General features: G+C 41.1%; 1 protein-coding gene across 1 annotated transcript in view; it reads left to right on the forward strand.

Annotated features, from left to right (window-relative positions):
- Nucleotides 1–19,641, forward strand: part of gtf2f2a (general transcription factor IIF, polypeptide 2a) — a 106,467-nt gene that overhangs the window by 43,981 nt on the left and 42,845 nt on the right. The window contains exon 5 of the mRNA XM_043700322.1: nucleotides 2,325–2,357. Within this exon, the coding sequence (XP_043556257.1) occupies nucleotides 2,325–2,357 (33 nt within the window). The remainder of the gene's footprint in view (nucleotides 1–2,324; nucleotides 2,358–19,641) is intronic.

A 19,641-nucleotide genomic window follows, 5' to 3' on the forward strand; every position in this document is an offset into this window, starting at 1 on the left:
CCTTGGCCCACAAGCCTCATTCCTGATGAAGGGCTAATGCCTGAAATGTCGATTCCCCTGCTCCTTGGATGCTGCCTGCCTGACTGTGCTTTTTCAGCACCACTGTCTCGACTCTGATCTGCAGAATCTGCACTGCTCACTTTCTCCTTGCAAGTAATTTAGTCAGCCAATTAGTGAGAATGGGGCCATTGAAAGATGAGAGTCAGTCTCGTGGATAAGATAATATAACATGGGGGATATACTAGCAGATACATGGAACACCACCACCTTCCAGTTCCCCTCCAAGCCACTCACTATCCAGACTTGGAAATATTTCGCCATTCCTTCACTGTCACTGGTCAATATCCTGGAATTCTCTCCCCAATGGCATTGTGGGTCAACCCACAACAGGTGGACTGTAGTGGTTCAAGAAGGCAGCTCACCCCCACCTTCTCAAGGGCAACTATGGACGGGCAATAAATGCTAGCCAGCCAGCAATGCCCGCATCTCACAGATGAATTTTTTTTTAAATGGGAGAATACTGGAAAAGGATGTAAATCAGGGCACAGACAGCAGCGACCTGTTAAGGAGAGAGAGAAACGGCAGAAGCAGGTGATGGTATTATTTCAATTTTGGTGACAATAATGCACAAATCCAGTGCATGTGATGCCATTGAGGATTGAGGAGAAAGGGAAAGTGGTTTATCAAGATAGTTTGAAGGAGAGAAAGAAGCCAGGTTATCTTGGAATGGAAAACATTTGCAGCAGGATGTGACAGTGCTTTGTGTTGTCAGTTGTCCACGCCCCTTGGACTTATGGGAAAAGAGATAATGGACATACCATGGGAAGGCAACCAGGTTGAGAGGGTGTATTGGTTTTAGTGGAGACTAGATAGACCTGAGGGTGCAGTTGAGCAGATCAAAGGTTGTAGGAATAACGTGGTGAGTCGAGGGCCAAAGGTTAGACAATTGGGATTTTGACACTTCAGTTCTAATGAATTTGGGAGAGATTTCCCAAAGGGGTTACAGAAGGAAGAAGGGTTTGGAGGTAGAAGCAGGATATGTGTTTTGTGATGTAAGTAAATGAGCAGAAATGGCCTTGTCTGTGCTTGATGCTTTAGGGGTAGTTGAGCCACGTGAGAGGGCAAGCTCCTCGGGGTGGCCGTGAATATGGTTTGTGGAGTTGACTTGGAGATTATGGAGGCAGAAAATGAATGTAGCAGGTTTCCGTGACCGCAGAAATCAACTGTCAATTGAATTAAAGTGCAAATGTGCCAATGTTAGAAACAGGGAACATCAGAGAAGGATGGTGGAAGAAATAACCAAGGATAGAGATGCACTATGAGGCATTCCTTCAGAAGCCACCTGCTCATTGACCCCAGTCAGCAGCTTTGGATAATTACTTTGGTAATGAAAAAGGTCAATGCCCAGTTGTAGCAAAATCTGCCCAACAATGCCATGCTTGGACTGATAAATAGTAAGTAACATTTGTGCCGCATGATGGCCAGGCAATGGTTATCTTCAGTACGGGAATGGCTGAACTCCAAAACTTTCACCATGAATGTCTTGAAATTAACCATTATGCAAAAACTGGACCAGCTACATAAATGTTGTGGCTGCTGGAGCAGGTCAGGCTACATATTTTGCAGAAGTGGCTCAACATTGGTCTTCCCAATGCCCTTCCACCACCAGCAAAACACATGTTAAAAGTTTAACAGAGTATTCTCTGCTTACCTGGATGTGTGCAGTTGCTCCAACGCTAGGAATTCTGCATCATCCAGCAATCCATACAATTGCTACTCATCCATAGCTGTTGTACGGAATTTCTGCAGCAGACCACCATGACAGCATTTCCTGAATCTCTGACCTCCATCATCGTTGCGTTCAGTGCAAAATCGCACATCATCTCAGTTTCCACATGTATCAGTGGTCCTCCTTCATTGCTAGGTCAAAGTCCCTCACATCATCTTGGATTCATTTACACCACATCAAGTGGCTCAAGTGTCAACCCTTACTGGTTCGACCCTCGTCCTGAGAATAAAAGTGCCTTACAAAACAAGGAACACTTGGGACCTGTTGCTGTTTTTAACAGAATTTGGGATTAGGGCAGTTCATGTATTACTTTTGGAGAAATTCGAGGCAATTTATGTTGCGTTTTGATATTTTAACTATGAGTCTTTAAAGGTTTGTTTTTGTGTTAAAATAAAATCCAGAATTTCCAAAATGGTCACAATTGGAATGGCTACATTTTACACAGAAATATTTCTACTTGCATTTTAGAAATTTTGTTTGGCCTTTTTTTTATCATACAGAATTCTCACAAAGTGCTTTTTTTAATCTTGTGCAGGACAGTCAGAAGAGAAATCTGATGGCAGCAACGGTAAGTGTCAAGTAAATGCGATGAATATTTGCATTTGTATTACTGTTGATTAGTAACTAAAAGCAGCAGAGTCAAAAAAACTAGCTCTTAACTACTTGTAATGTGCTGCAAGTTATGTTAGTAAACGTTTGAATAAGAGCTGAATAAATGTGGTCAGTTAGAGTCTGGTTGATCCTATTTGTATTCAGTTAATTATGTTGGGCTCTCAGTCTGAAAAAGAATTTATTTGTGGTTGGTGTGCTGCTTAAGTAAATGCCTGATATCTGCTGGGCTGGAAAACTGTAGTGAGATTGACAGTTGGTGGAATTAGGACCTGCTAGTGATCAGCTTCCATCACCTATGTAGCTTGTCTACCCTTTTAGTCAGGTGGTCATAGCAATGCGGACTTGGAAAAAGCAGTCACAAGAAGCTGAACTTGGAAATTAAACTGCAGGTTTTTACTTATTGTTTGAATTTACCCCGGAAGGGTTTTATGGGTCTTATTTGGAAACCTTCGACCGTTTCAGTCTGATTCTTATGTTTTTGGAGTTGCTACTTGAGCCTGTTGTTGGTACTGAATTTAAAAACAACTGGAGTTAAATTTATTTAATCCTTATTGTATCGCTCAAATTTTCCAATCCCACACTTTGAAGTGACTATTAATGTGGTAAAGATGGAATTTCACTTGCGTCAGGGTAAGATCCCCTTAAACCCAACAGTTAATATTTTGGTAATAGTTCACAACAGTTCATCAGCGGGAAAGGTTTACCCTTTATTGGTGAGTGCCTGAGTGGGTCTGGTAAGTGGAAAGGTATTTCATTATCCAGCTCTGAGATTCTTCCTCTTTTAATGAGGCATAAAATTAAAAGCCTGTTCCATTACTCTCACTTAGCATAATTATTCTGTTGTCTAATGATTATACTTGAGCTACCAATAGTGGTGTCAAAGTGTTTTGCATCATAGGCACTTGCATTGATAGTGCACATTTAAAGAAGCACTCAGAGGCATTTTTCAGATAGACAGAAATAAATATATGTTAAGCCAGCAAGAGAACAATATTTAGTTTGAATTGATGGTTTTGGAGAAGATTTTTAATGAGAGACAGAGTGGCAGCAGAGAGAACTAGAGAAAAATGTTTGAGTAGGAGTAGCCTGAAGCACTTAATAGCTGCTTCACTGCAGATAAGAAAAAGGAGAGGGATATTTAGAAGGAACGGGGAGAATTAATCATTGGTGAGGGTGATGCTAGAGGAACCTGGAACATGCGGTAAGATGGGCCATAATGCTATTCATGGCCAAAGACAATATTTTTAAACTAAATGCATTGATGGATAGATAAATGGGGGATGTGGGTGGGTGGGGGTGGTGTTGGTGGAAGTGTCCTTTGAAAAGAAGTTGAAAGGACTTAAATTCCACAAAGCTGGTTGAAGGATAGAACTAGAGTCAACCTTTGCACATCTTTGTAAACATTTCATTACAAGGTTACATGTCGCAAGCAAATATTTCCTCATCCAGCAAAATACAGCTAGTACTGAACTAAAAACAGAAAATGCTGCAAAGTGACACAGCTGGGGAAAGAAACCAAGTTAGCTTTTCAGCTTGTTAACCTTCCATCAAAACTGAGAAAAGTTAGAAATGCAATTAAATTTTAAATTTTAAAATTATTATTCATTATTAAGAATGAGATTGTGGAGTACTTGGAGGTACATGGTAAAGTAAGGCTGAGGCAGCATGGCTTAATGAAGGGGAGGTCATGCCTGACAAATCTGTTTGAGTTCTTTGAGGAGGTAACAATCAAATTAGATAAAGGAGAGCCAATGGATGCCATCCACTTGGATTTCGAGTAGGTCTTTGACAAGGAGGCTGCTAAATAAGGTAAGAGTCCAGAGTGTTCGGGGCAAGGTACTGGTGTAAATAGAGGATTGGCTGACTGGCAGAGAGCAGAATAGGATAAAGGTGTCTTTATCAGGATGGTAGCAGGAGACTAGTGGAGTGCTACAGGGCTCAATGTTTGGAACACAATTATTCATGTCATACATTAACAATCTGGGCGAAGGAACTGAAGGCATTGTTGCTAGGTTTCCAGGTAACACAAAGATATGTAGAGACGCAGGCAGTGTTGAGGAAGCAGGGATACTGCAGAAGGACGTAGGCTAGGAAAGTGGACAAAGAAGTGGCAGATGGAATACAATGTAGGAAAGTGTGCGATTATGTACTTAGGTAGGCAGAATACAGGTGTGGACAATTTTCTAAACATGGAAAGGCTTTGGAAATCTGAGGTGCAAAGGGACTTGAGAATCCTGAACTAGCATTGCCTTGAGGTTAACACGCAGGTTCAGTTGACAGTTAGGAAGGCAAATTCAATGTTAGTGTTCATTTCAAGGGGGCTAGAATACATAAGCAGAGATATACAGCCTCAGCAGTATAAGGTTCTGGTCAGACCACATTTGAAATGTGAGCAGTTTTGGGCTCTGTATCTAAGGAATGATGCGTTGGCATTGGAAGGGGACCAGAGTAGGTTTATAAGAATGACCTTGGGGATGAAGGACTTATCTTAAGAGGAGCAGTTGAGGACTCTGGGTCTGTACTCAGTGGAGTTCAGAAGGATGAGGAGGTGATCTGATTTAAAACTTACAAAAAACTGAGAGGCCTGGATAGAATAGAAGTGGAGAAGATGTTTCCATTGGTAGGAGAGACCAGCTCCTCAGAGTAGAGGAACCACCCTTTAGAACTGAGCTGAGGAGGAATTTCTTCAGCCAGAGAGTGGTTAATCTGTGGAACATGTTGCTGCAGAGAACTATGGAGGCAAAGTCATTGAGTCTATTTAAGACAGAGATAGATTCTTGATTGGTGAAGGGATCAAGGGGTACGGAGAGAAAGCGAGAGAATGGGTTTGAGAAATATTTCCACTACAGTCGAATGGTGGGGCAGACTAAGTGAGCCAAATGGCCTCATTCTGTTCCTTTGTCTTTTATGGTCTTTTGTAGGAAGCAAGTGAATCCCCTCATAAATACCCATAACCTGCATCCAGTGGAACTCTTTATACGATTAACATAGACTAGACCTATATTCCCCAGAATTTGGAAAAATGAGAGGTGATCTCATTGGAACATCATCTTATGGGGCTTTGTAAAGCAGATGCTTGGTGGATGTTTCCCTGGGTTGTACAAGTCTAAAGTATCAAATCACAGTCAGAGGGGTCAGCTATTTTGGGATGAGCAATTTATTCACTTGAAGGATGTTGATGCTTTGGAATTCGCTACCCTAAGAATACTGTAGGTGCTCAATTGTTAAGTATGTTTAAGATAAGTCAATTTTTTTGCCTACGAAGGGTATAATGAGATTTGGGGTTGTGCAGAATGGGTCATTTATGATTTTATTGAATAACAGCACAGGTGTGAAGGTCCACATTCCCAACTGCTTTGCTCATTTCCTGTATTGTTGTAAATGATCTCACTTGGTATTTGTCTCCTCTCCATCTGCTCCCCAGCTTCTGACTCTTCCCAAACGCTTGTTTTTGTCCCTAATCTATCTTGCTGTTGCGTCACTGGAACCTTGATTCCTTGTCCTCTAAGGCTGATTGTTTTTCCTAAATTTTGTTTTTAGCCTCTGTCTGATGCCTATTCTTGCTGGGTCATCACCCCATTGAACTTGATCTCCCGATCTCTGCCAGTGTTCCAGTCTGAATTCCATGTGCGCTTGCTGTGTAACCCCTTCGCACATGATGCTGCCTTAACCCTGCTTTTTTGATTATATTCCAAGTTGCACAGATAGCCACCTTTTCTCCATATTCCTGCCTATGTAGTTAGGCTGAGGCATTGAGCAGCGCAAATAGAAAATGGGTTGGCAGATGAGATATAAAATTCAAGTAATTTAATGTTGCTCAGGTTTCAGAAGGATTGGCATTGGGGTGTTATAATGGCCAGTTCTAGTTCACTTGTCCTCGCTGTAGGTATAACTGACTTTAACTTGGCATAAACTTAATCTCAAAAATTGTTGGCTGCTCAAAAAAGTAAGAGACTAGACAATCTGTGGAGGATCATAGAATCTCTACAATGTGGAAACTGGCCATTCGGCCTATTGAGTTCATACCCACCCTCCAAAGAGCATCTCATGCAGACTCAGCCCCTCCCTGTAACCCTGCATTCTCTGTAGCTAATTCACCTAGCATGCACATCCCTGTGGGTAATTTAGCTTGGCCAGTGCATATCTTTGGACTGTGGGAGGAAACCAGAGCACTCGGAGGAAACCCACGCAGACACGTGGAGAATGTGCAAACAACACACAGACAGTTACCCGAAGGTGGAATCAAACCTGGGTCCCTGGTGCTTTGAGAAGCAACAGGGCCTAACCACTGAGCCACCGTACCACCCCATTAAAGGGCTATTAATGGATTGTGTACTAGATATATTTTAATGAGTGTATTTTGGGGATATGTATTTAATTATTGCCACCACTTTTTTGGGATTTATAAATAGGAACACAATACAGGAAGATTAAAACAATGATAAATTTATTTGAAGCATTGGTTAGGTGATGGAATAGATGTGAAGCTTTGAACACACCATTATAGAAGGGACATTAAAGTCTTTGAAAGCTTAAAACAAAATTCTGCAAGATTGGAAACTGTAGTTAGGGAGAGACTTAAAATACTGGAAGAGCTTTGCTGCAGCTAATAATGATGAGAAAGATTCAATAAATCTTGGAAAAATTGGCAGGCTTTAATATGGAAGCAGCATCTCCTATGGGTAGGCAATTGTTGAAGTACCTATAAGAGGATGTTTAAACACATTACACAACAGGTTTGTTGAGTTGGGTAGTTTAAGCAAAGTCGTTTGAGTAGAAATGGATACTTAGTTCAAGTCAAATTTGGGATTATCGGGAAAACGAGCTACAGTGTTGGATGAGTTTTGGATTGGTGTCATAAAGAGCTGACAAACACTAAGTTGAATGAGCCTATTTTCAAAACTTCTATGGGTCTATGGTTTTCACTGACACTCCTGTGTCTGTACTCCCACAGTTTGCACTTTAACTCAATTGCACATTTTCACTGACACACTCAGTATTTCTTTGGTCTCCCTCCCACTGACGCTTGTTCTTTAACCCAAACACCCACTTCCACTGACACACACTGTGCCTGCTACTCCCCGTTGCTATTATACTTTCTTTTCTCCTCTTTGTTTTAATGCTGTGTCATTATTCAACATTGAGTCTTCTGTTGTAGCAAGATATAAAAATTACCTCGCCTCCTGATTTGACTTGCTAATGCTTGACCAGCCTGCCTCAAAATGAATTATATAACTCATGCTTCATTTTTAAAAGCAAACAGCATCTAATGGATTGTATCATAATACAATATGACCGATAATTGGTTACTGTTTTATTACATTTATGTGGGTAGTAACAACAGACATGAATTATTTTCATTGCTGTAATATCATAATGTTTATGTGACTTCTTGACTTGATTTTGCTTTTGTTTTTAGTAATTGGGTATCTCTCTTGTTGTTGTGACACACTACACAGAAATGAATAAAACTGATTGAAGACTGTCTCAGAACACGAGTAGGAAATGAATACCTCCATGGATGGCACGGTGGCACAGTGGTTAGCACTGTTGCCTCACAGCGCCAGAGACCCGGGTTCAATTCCCGCCTCAGGCGACTGACTGTGTGGAGTTTGCACATTCTCCCAGTGTCTGCGTGGGTTTCCTCCAGGTGCACCGGTTTCCTCCCACAGTCCAAAATGTGCAGGTTAGGTGAATTGACCATGCTAAATTGCCCGCAGTGTTAGATGAAGGGGTAAATGTAGGGGAATGGGTCTGGGTGGGTTGCGCTTCAGCGGGTCGGTGTGGACGTGTTGGGCTGAATGGCCTGTTTCCACACTGTAAGTAAGTAATTTAATCTAAAAAAACATAATCTAATCATTAAGTTCTGGAGCATAGCTATCCTGTTCAATGCATTCCCAAGCAAACAAAATGAATGTGTTTATTTTGAAACATATTTCAAGAGCAGACAGTGTCTCAAGGGTTTGCCAAGTCTTTAGGAGTTGAGAATAAAAGGGACTCAACTATTAACATTGTATATCAATGCATCAAATATCAACAATTGACTTAGATGGAGGGACCCGATGTATGGTTGCTAATTTTGCTGATGTGACAAAGATAGCTGAGAGAGTGACTTGTGAAGAGGACCAAAGGAACCAAGGGTAATCATGGAATCCCTACATTGTGGCCATCAGAGCCGCCACCACCACACCCCACCAACCTATCACCCTGCATTTCCCATGATCAATCTTTGGACTATGAGAGGGAACCAGAGCACCTGGCAGAAACCCACGCAGACACAGGGAAGAATGTAAAAGCTCCACACAGACAGTCGCCTCAGGGTGGAATTGAACCCCAAGTCTGTAGCACTGTGAGGCAGCAGTGCTAACAACTGGGCCACCCTGTCAGTGGGCATAAATGTAACAGTATAATCTAGGATAACGTGAACTTGTTCACTTTTGCAGGAAGAATCAAAAAGCATCTTGTTTAAATAGAGATCACAGAGCACGGCAGTACAGGTGGGTCTGAATGTCATAATGTGTGAATCACAAAAAAATTGATGTTCAAATGCAGAAAGTGATTAGGAAGGTAAATGGAATTGCACGAGGATTGGAATGTAAAGGTAGAATGTTTTGTTACAGTTGTGCTGGGTTTTGCTGAGACCGCATCTCATGTTCTTGTATAATTTTAGTCTCCTTATTTAAGAAAGGATATAATTGCATGGAGGCCAATGCAGGGATAGTTCCCTTGTCTGATTTCTTGTAAGAAGGTGTCACTTTAGGAGGAAAGATTGGCCTCATGTCCATTGGAATTTGGACGACTGAGAGGTATTGTTATAAGATCCTGAGGGACATAACAGCATGGACTTTGAGAGAAGGTTTCCTGTTTTAAAAAGAAGGGGTTTCATATTTAAGATGAAGGTATGGAGAAACATTTCTCAGGGTCATTAGTTAGTCTTAGAAATCCCTTCCCCAAAGAGCTGTGGAGACACAGCCATTGAATACTTTTTAAGGCTGATCTGGATTGGTATATTGGATGCAGACAAGATAGTGGAGCAGGCTCAAGGGGTTATATGGTCTAACCCGAATCTGTATGTTAAGTAATGTACTTCTGCAGGTTCATTGCTATAAGGTGACAAAATGCCAAGAAATCTGCGAGGAGACCCCAGGATTGTATAAAATGTGGGGAGGCTGTAGGGAACACACCCTGTAGTCTTTGTTTTTCACAATACAGCTGACTAGTTCAATGGTCATTTAAATATTTTTGCATGGCTGCATCTTCTGTATGCAGTTACCTAAAGGGGTTGGCTTGTATGTGACCTACACAGGAATCTGTTGATTGCTACAAAGTTTTGAGGGAGCTCTGGCTGTCGGTCAGAGTTGTGACCTCTGTAGAGCTGGTGGGAGAAGGATCTGGTTGAGAGAGGTTATCTCCTGTTTGTTGCTAATTGGTTGAGACATGAGAGACAAGGAGTAGGACAAATGGTTCATGGACTGGGGTGTGATAATTCCAGTTCCCCAGTGATCTTCAGTGGATTTCTGCTTTTAGTATTTATCAATAGGCATTAAAAAAAATGAGTGTTGTGCTTCCAGATTTGAAGGTTACAGTGAGGAAGATGAATTGTGTGGCAGTGAGGAAGAAATTACAAAGACATTTATATGGGTTAAATAAGTAGCAAAGCTATGGTTATGGAGTTAATTGTGGGCAGATGTGAGGTCTTGTCCTTTGGATCTGAGGGAGGCCAATCCGAAATGCTTGCTTAATAAAGATGAGGCACTGTGGAGAAGTAAAGGTATTTGTGTGTTGATGTACACAAAAGCACAGGTATAAAAGATGTTTAAGAAAATTAATGGACTGCTGATCCTTAGCTCAAGGGATTGGTGTACAAAACAAAGGATTTGAAGTTTCAGTTGTAATGTGCTTTGATCAGAGCCTGTTTGTGGTCTTGCATTTTCTCTCTGGACTTTGATTTGGAAGAAGAATATTTTAGCCTTCGAAGAGATTCAGTGCAGATCGATCAAAATTACACCTGGGCTTAAAAGATCAAATTATGAAGACCGGCTTTCAAATACCTTTTACTTCTGTGTGATGAAAGAAAGAATGTGTTTATTAGATGACGTTTCACAACAGTAGGATGGACCATAATTCTTTAGAACTGCGTGTGTATTTTGAAATATAATCACTATTGTACATTTGGAAACCAAAGCTGGTGTAGATGATGCCCAGATTATCTGTTTCAATGATATTGTTTGAATAATGAATACTTTTTTTTTAAAGTGATGATAAGCCCAGGACATTGAGAAGTGCACTCTTGCAGTCTTTGGAAATAGTGTGATACATAGGGAACGCTGGATGACTAGAGAAATTCAAGTTTTGGTTGAGAAAGAGAAGGAAGCATATGTCAGGTACAGACAGGAGAGATCGAATGAATCCTTAAAAGAGTATAAAGGCAGTAGGAGTATGTTTAAAAGGAAAATCAGGAGGGCAAGAAAAGGGGCCATGAGATAGCTTTGGCAAATAGGGCTAAGGAGAATCCAAAGGAATTTTATAAATACACTAAGAACAAAAGGGTAACTAGGGAGAGAATAGGGCCCCTCAAAGATCAGCAAGGCAGTCTATGTGTGGAGCTGCAGGAGATGGGGAAATCACTAAACGAGTATTTTCAACAGTGTTTACTGTGAAGAAGGACGAGGAAGATATAGAATGTGGGGAAATAGATGGTGACACCTTGAAAAATGTCCATGGTGGTGCTGGATGTCTTGAAATGCATAAAAGTAGATAAATCCCCAGGACCTGATCAGGGGTACCGCAGAACTCTGAGAGGCTAGAGAAGTGATTGCTGGGTTCCTTGCTGAGATATTTATATCATCGATAGTCACAAGTGAGGTGTCAGAAGACTTGGAGGTTGGCTAATGTGGTGCCACTGTTTAACAAAGGTGGTAAAGAAAAGCCAGGGAACTATAGACCGGTGAGCCAGTTGTTGGAGGGAATCGTGAAGGACAGGATTTACATGTATTTGGAAAGGCAGGGACTGAATAGGGACAGTCAGCATGGTTTTGTGCATGGGAAATCATGTCTCACTAACTTGATTGAGTTTTTTGAAGATGTAACAAAGAGGGTTGATGAAGGCAGAGCGGTAGACATGAATCTGTATGGACTTCAGTAAGGCGTTCAACAAAGTTCCTCACGGGAGACTGGTTAGCAAGGTTAGATCTTACAGAATACAGGGAGAACCAGCCATTTGGATACAGAACTGGCTCAAAGGTAGAAGACAGAGGGTGGTGCTGGTGGAGGGTTGTTTTTCAGACTGGAGGCCTGTGACCAGTGGTGTGACACAAAGATCGGTGCTGGGTCCACTACTTTTTGTTGTTTATATAAATGATTTGGATATGAACAGAGGAGGTATAGTTAGTAAGTTTGCAGATGACATCAAAATTGGAGGTGCAATGGAGAGAGAAGAAAGGTTACCTCAGATTACAGCAGGATCTGGACCAGATGGGCCAATGGGCTGAAAAGTGGCAGATGGAGTTTAATTCAGATAAATGCGAGGTGCTGCATTTTGGGAAAGCGAACCAGAGCACGACTTATACACTTAATGATAAGGTCCTAGGGAGTGTTGCTGAACAAAGAGACCTTGGAGTGCAGGTTCATAGCTCCTTGAAAGTGGAGTCGAAGGTAGATAGGATAGTGAAAAAGGCATTTGGTATGCTTTCCTTTATTGGTCAGAGCGTTGAGTAGAGGAGTTGGGAGGTCATGTTGCAGTTGTACAGGATATTGGTTTGGTCAGTTTTGGAATATTGCGTGCAGTTCTGGTCTCCTTCCTATCGGAAGGATGTTGTGAAACTTGAAAGGGTTCAGAAAAGATTTACAAGGATGTTGCCAGAATTGGAAGATTTCAGCTATAGGGAGAGGTTGAATAGGCAATGGCTGTTTCCCTGGAGCGTCGGAGGCTGAGGGGTGACCTTACAGAGGTTTATAAAATCATGAGGGGCATGGATAGAATAAATAAGCAAAGTCTTTTCTTTGGGGTGGGGGAGTCCACAGCTCGACGGCATAGGTTCAGGGTGGACAGGGGAAAGATATAAAAAAGGACCTAAGAGGCAACATTTTCACACAGAGGGTGGTGCGTGAATGGAATGAGCTGCCAGAGGAAGTGGTGGAGGCTGGTAGAATTACAGCATTTAAAAGGCCTCTGGGTGGGCATATGAATAGGAAGGTTTAGAATGCTGGCAAGTGGGACTAGATTAGGTTGGGATATCTGGTCAGCATGGATGAGTTGGACCGAAGGGTCTGTTTCTGTGCTGTTTATCTCTATGACTCTATGTCTGTGAGAGTGGACAGATGAAGCATTGGTTTAACATCTCACGCAAAAGATGGCACCTCTGACAATGCAACATTCTATAGAACTGTAGTGGAGTGAGCTTAGATAACATGCTTAAAACGCCGGGTTTGAACTGGAACTCACTCTCAACGAAGAATCAGCAGAGTGTTACCTACTGAACTTAATTAAAAATCACACAACACCAGGTTATAGTCTAACAGATCACCAGCTTTCAGAGTGCTGCTTCTTCATCAGGTACCTTTTTTCTGTCTTGTACATTGTCTGCCAAATTTTTGGCCACTAACTTAACCCATCTAGTTTCCTCATGTCTTTTCATGACTTTCTATCTTTGTGCTATTAGGAAATTAAGCAGCTGTACTTTTGTTTCGCTCATACAAGCTATTAATGTGACTTCCAAACATTTAAGACACTGGCACTGATTCCTGTGGCACATCACTTGTTAGGTCTTGGCAACTCAAAAACAACTTATTTATGCCTACTGTTTCTAACTAGTCCTCTGTTCATGCTATTGTGTCACCCCCAAACCATGGTTTCTTATTTTTATTTGTAACCTTTGATGTGGCACTTCGTCAAATGCCCTCTGAAAATCGAATTACAGCATAGCCAGAGGTTCCCGTTTATCCACATTTCTTGTTATTACAGTACTTCCATAAACTCCAACAAGCTAGTCAAGCATGAATTCTATTTTATTAAATCATGTTGACTTTGCATGGAGATCTTTTTCTAAAATACCCTACTATATCCTTCTTCATAAAAGATTCTAGCAATTTCCCTATAATATGTATGACGTTACTGGCCTGTAGATTTCTGCTTTCCCTCTTTTCTTGGCTGGAGAAGTCACATTTGCTACTTTCTAATTGGATTAGACCATTCGAGAATCTAAGAAATGTTTGGCAATTAAAACTCATATTTAGGCAGGATTTTTTTTTGCTGAAAAATGTGTTGCTGGAAAAGCGCAGCAGGTCAGGCAGCATCAAAGGAGGAGGAGAATCGACGTTTCGGGCATAAGCCCTTCAGGAATGAGGAGGGTGTGCCAAGCAGGCTAAGATAAAAGGTAGGGGGGAGGGGCGTTGGGAATGCGATAGGTGGAAGGAGGTTAAGGTGAGGGTGATAGGCTGGAGAGGGGGTGGGGGCGGAGAGGTCGGGAAGAAGATTGCACCTCACCTTAACCTCCTTCCACCTATCGCATTCCCAACTCCCCTCCCCCAAGTCCCTCCTCCCTACCTTTTATCTTAGCCTGCTTGGCACACCCTCCTCATTCTGAAGAAGGGCTTATGCCCAAAATGTCGATTCTCCTGCTTCTTGGCTGCTGCCTGACCTGCTGCGCTTTTCCAGCAACACATTTTTCAGCTCTGATCTCCAGCATCTGCAGTCCTCACTTTCTCCTAGGGTATTTTTTTTGCAAGACATTGGGAAGAAGTCTATCGAGACCTGAGATTTGACTGCTTTTATTCTGATAGTTTTCTTAATACCGAGTGAAGAAACTTATTTTAAGTTCTTTCCATGTCTTCATTTTCTCATTCACAGTTACCTCTGGGATGTTATTTATATCCGTTTCCTGTCCGGTCTTCACAAAATATCTTTTGAATTCATGTGTCATTTCCTTTCTTCTCCCCATTATTAATACCAGAGACATACTCTATAGAGCTCTCACTTTACTTATACTTCCCTTTTTATATACATAGAACATAGAACAGTGTAACACAGGAACGGCCCTTTAGTCCATGATGTTGTGCCGAATACGACACCAAATGAAACTAATCCCTTCCACCTACCCTTAGTCTATATCCCTCCATTCCTTGTGTATTCATGTGCTTATCCAAAATTCCCTTAAATGCCCTTATTGTGTCAGCCTCAATTATCACCCCTGGCGGTGCATTCCAGACCCCTGTCACTCTGTGTTTAAAAAAAATACTTGCCCTTCACATCTCCTTTGAACTTTTCCCCTTTTATCTTAAATGCATGTTCCCTAATATTAGATGTTTCAACTCTCAGAAAAAAGATTCTGACAGTCAAGCCTATCCGTGCATCTCATAATTTTATAGACTTCTATCAAGTCTCCCCTCGGCCTCCTCCATGTAGGAGAAAACAATCTGATTTTTCTAGTTTCTCCTTACAGTTCATACCCTCTATTCCAGGCAGCATCTTGGTAAATCTCTTCTATACCCTCTTCAAAGCCTCCACATCTTTCCTGTAACATGATGACCAGAATTGAATGCAGTGCTCTAAATTGATCTAACCAAACTCTTATAAAGCTACAACGTGACATCCTGACTCTTGTACTCAATTCCCTGACCAGTAAAGACAAGCGTGCTGTATGCTACTTTACCACCCTATCTATGTACGTAGCCACTTTCAGGAAGCTATGGGTTTGAACCCCAAGATCCCTCTGCATATCAATGTTATTTAGAGCCCTCCCTTACTTTTTCCAAAGTGCAGTACCTTAAACTACCCGGATTAAACTCCATCTGTCATTTGGAAAGATTATTGCAATATACTTTTATTGTCATGTGTACTCCATTGTAAGAGTGCAGTGAAAAGCTTTTACAATGTCTGTCTTCTGACAACATCTTAGGTACAGGTACCAAGGTACAGTTCTTAGATACAGCAGAGGAATAAAAGTCATTCCATTATTTAGAGTTGAAAAGTAAGTTAAAAAATAGGAAATCATTAAAGTACATTACAGTAAGGTAGAAAATTTCAAATAGACATTACAATGTTAGATCTCAGCATAGGGTCTCTGCACATGGTCTGACTGTTAGCACCAGGCCCAGTGTATTAGCTGTCTCCGCTCCAAGCCTCATACTGCTCCATACCAGCACTCAACTGCTGCAAGGTAAGTGCCTCCCTCAAGCCAGTCTCTGCCCAGGACTTGCTGCCTGCATGAGACTCCAGGGCTGCTTCCCTATGCGCTGCTCCTGGGCCCTCGTGCAGTATCAGTCCATATCCGCAACTGATCTATATCCCGCTGTACCCTTTGACAACCTTCTACACTATCCACAACTCCACCAATCTCTGCAAACTTACTAATGCACCCACCTACATTTTCATGTAACTTATTTCCATATAGCTCAAACAGTAGAGGTCCTATTATGGATCCTTCTGGAATACCACTAGTAACCTCCACCCTGAAAAACACCACCATTCCTCTCTGTCTTCTGTGGGCAAGCCAATCCTGAATCCATGTGGCCAAGTCACCGTGTATCCCATGGATCTTAATCTTCTGGTTGTGTCTATCATGAGGGACCTTGTAGAAAGGTTGACTAAAATCCATGTAAACGATATCCATATCTGTGGAAACACTTGCTATATGTTTTTGTATTTCTAGTTACCTTTCTCTCATGCTCTAAGTTTCGCTTGTTTTGCTTTCACCGTATTCTGTCCAATGGTCTGACGTGCCACTGATCTTTATGGAATTCCAGACCTTTTCTTTCAATTTGATACTGTATTTAACCTCCTTAGTTAATCATGGATGATCCATCCTTAGAATCTTTCTTTCTCACTGGAATGTACCTTTTCTCAATATTCTGAGCTACCTCCTTTAATATCTGCTACCGCAGCTCTAATTCCCTATCCCATAATCAAATTTTCCTGGCTCACTTAAGTCAGCTTGGACTTCATGCCCTCATAATTTTCCTTACTTAAGTTTAAATACTAGTATTTCACTAGAAGCACTCAGAAAAAGACACATTTTATGGAACCTTTATATCTTGCACTTGACAGGATATTTTGCAAGAATACCAATTAAAGGGCATAAACACAACTTAGATTGCATGAGAAGAAAATGCTGATTGATTGGCAAGTAGACACTAATTGATTGGAAGAGGCGTTGCCAAGGAAAATGAATCAATTAATAATTGATTGACAACTAGATCCATTGCCCTGAGAAATGAATAAGGGAACGGCTGCCATCTAACTTGTTGACTTGAAACAGTTGCAAAGTATGTACTACATGTCTCGAGAGTTTTTGTGGTGCAATGGGACTGCCCCTACCTTTGAGCCCAAGTTCAACTCCTACCTGCTCTAGGGGAGTGTAATAGCGTCTCTGAACAGGTCGATTAGAAAATATCTATCTGTAAAAGAGGGAGTCCTTGTGCTGCAGTGGAAGGTATGCCAACCCTCAAGGATAGGCGATGACCTAGTGGTATTATCGCTAGACTATTAATTCAAAGACCCAGGTAATAATTTGAGACCTGGATTTTGAATCCCACCATGGTAGGTAGTACATTGTGAAATTTGAATTCAGTAATAATCTGGAAATAAGAGTCTGATGATAACTGTGAAATTATTGTCAATTGTCAAGGAAAACCCATCTGGTTCATGAATATCCTTTCGGGAAGGAAATCTGCCATTCTTATCTGTTCTGGGCCTACGTGTGACTCCAGACACACAACAATGTGGATGACTCTTAACTGCCCTCTGGGCAATTAGGGATGGGCAATGAATACTGGCTGAACTAGTGATGCCCACATCCCATGAATTAATTTTTTTAAACGAGTGTCCCTACTTCTGAGGCAGGAGGCATGTAATAACATGTCTGAGCACATTGCAGATAAGGTATTTTCTAATCAATTCCTGAAGAAGGGCTTATCCCCGAAACGTCGATTCTCCTGTTCCCTGGATGTTGCCTGACCTGCTGCGCTTTTCTAGCAATACATTTTCAGCTCTGATCTCCAGCATCTGCAGACCTCACTTTCTCCTCATTTTCTAATCAATGATATGTATGTCTCTTCCAGTCCATGCAAATGCACCACATTGCAAGCCAAAATGACACTTGGTTGTCTGTGGAATTCTTCACACATTCAAAATTATCCAGTAAATATTAACCAATTGGAATTTCATCTAACTTTAGACACTGTTTTGAGCTTTGGAGGCATGGGAGTTGAGTACAGTTTTGCGAACCATCGAAGACTTATTGATGCTGCGTAGATGTGGCATGAAACAGCTAGTTTCACCTATTGCTCAACTGTTTGAGATACCTTCCACGTCCGGGCTATTTGGAGGTATACTGAACACTCTTCATAATACAGTAACAAGATACAGTCATCAAACCAAAAAGACTTCCCAAACACTGGTGGATTGTACCAAATAGTTATAGACAGCAAAGCCCTATCCACTGACTGCACCCAATCAACCACTGTTTTCAAAACTCAGAACACAGTATACGACATTAAATGTGATTCGCAACTGGACAGCACCACGCTGGATGATCCGAATGTGCGAAGGATTATGCTGATGACTAATTTGGGCTCTGTGTGCACTGCAAACTACGTATACCAATACAGTAGGGCATTATTCTTTCAAAGAATCCTTACAGTGTGGAAGCAGGCCATTTGCCCCATTGAGTCCACACTGCCCCTCTGAAAAGCCCAGACACACCCCCTACGTTATCCCTGTAACCCTGCATATCCCTGAAAACTGGGGAATATTTGAACAAGCCACTTTTCTAATTGATTTATTGTTTTACCTTTCCCCTTTATTCCTGATTCTTCACATTGACATTGAGATAAATTCAAGAACAGGAAAATATTGTTTTGAAAATCTTTATTGCCATCTATAAGTTAAATACATGCCATGCTTAACAGAACTGTTTAAATATTCATTTTAATTGCATTTAACAATATAGTATGACATTTGTGATTATTAATACATAATTCAAAACTAGATATAATTTATTATATTTCTTTATGGAAAGTCTCATTACCAAAGCCAAAGACAAAAGATACTGTTGATTTTTAATATTTTAGTATTTTTAATATCTAAGCAATTCTGTTCCCTCTGCCTTATCTCCAGCAAGAGGACTTGTCACCACTGCTACTCTGTAAAGAAACTGTTGGCAGATACATGCTGGAGGATTGTTACTGAGTCATCCTATATGTATTTCTTGCCCATGATGAATGATGTGACCTGTACCAGGTGCTTCCCCACAGTGACATGACTAAGATTTGGCACTTATTGTTGATGATTGACGATGATTGCTCCTCGTCATTTGGTGGCACTGTATGTGAATTATCTTCGATATGCATTCCTTTTGTTTTGGTTTGCATGCTTTGCCCATTCTTGCCAATGTTTGTTCATCTCCCATATTGCTACCTTGCCTTCTTACCTTGTATGCTGTGTTCAGTTTATTACATCTTTCCAAACCTAAGCCCTTGCCTCCAAGATTTAGTTAAGCTGTCTCTTCGCCCTAGTTGTGTATTTCGCCAGAATATTGTTCCGAACATGGTTTCAAGGAAGACTGTTCCAAAGGTACAGCTTTCTTAGGGGTGGAGATGAATTTATAAAACATTCCAAGGTATCAAAAAAGCAGTTTGGTAAGCATTTGACTTCAGGAGTGCACCATATAAGCTTATTATCAGTTAAGCTGCAACAATCCATTTTGAGACAAGCTTGCACACATTGAAATGGTCTCATTATTATTTAATAGTTCTTGAATATCTATAGTGTTAATAGACAAGAAATTAGCAACTTGGAGCAAATTCAGTTTCATGCTGTTAGCAAGAATTTGGATGTATGAATGATGAGTGGATCATTGCAATTAATCAATATCATTCTGATGCACATAATATAAATTTGTTTACTTTCTATTTGTATTTAATTCAGAGTGGGTTCTTTATTTGTAGAGCTGTACAACACACACTGAGGCAGATCAGCCTATTGGGGCAGTGCCAGCACATTGCAGCTCTGCTGGAGTAATCTAGAATTAATTTCCCTGTCCCAATCTGCAATTAATGAAACTGTGATGCATTATATCTACTTTACCGAGCATTGTTACTCAGAGCCAAATGGATAAAGCTGAATAGTTTCCAAGAAGTACTGTGATAGTAACTTGCATATTACCTTGTGAGCCTAGAATATTTTGCTGAAATGTTTCATGCTGAAGAAATGGAGAAATTGATGTTGGAAATATTACTATAGA

The sequence above is a fragment of the Chiloscyllium plagiosum genome, chromosome 12 (genome assembly GCF_004010195.1).
Source record: "Chiloscyllium plagiosum isolate BGI_BamShark_2017 chromosome 12, ASM401019v2, whole genome shotgun sequence".
Classification (NCBI taxonomy): domain Eukaryota; kingdom Metazoa; phylum Chordata; class Chondrichthyes; order Orectolobiformes; family Hemiscylliidae; genus Chiloscyllium; species Chiloscyllium plagiosum.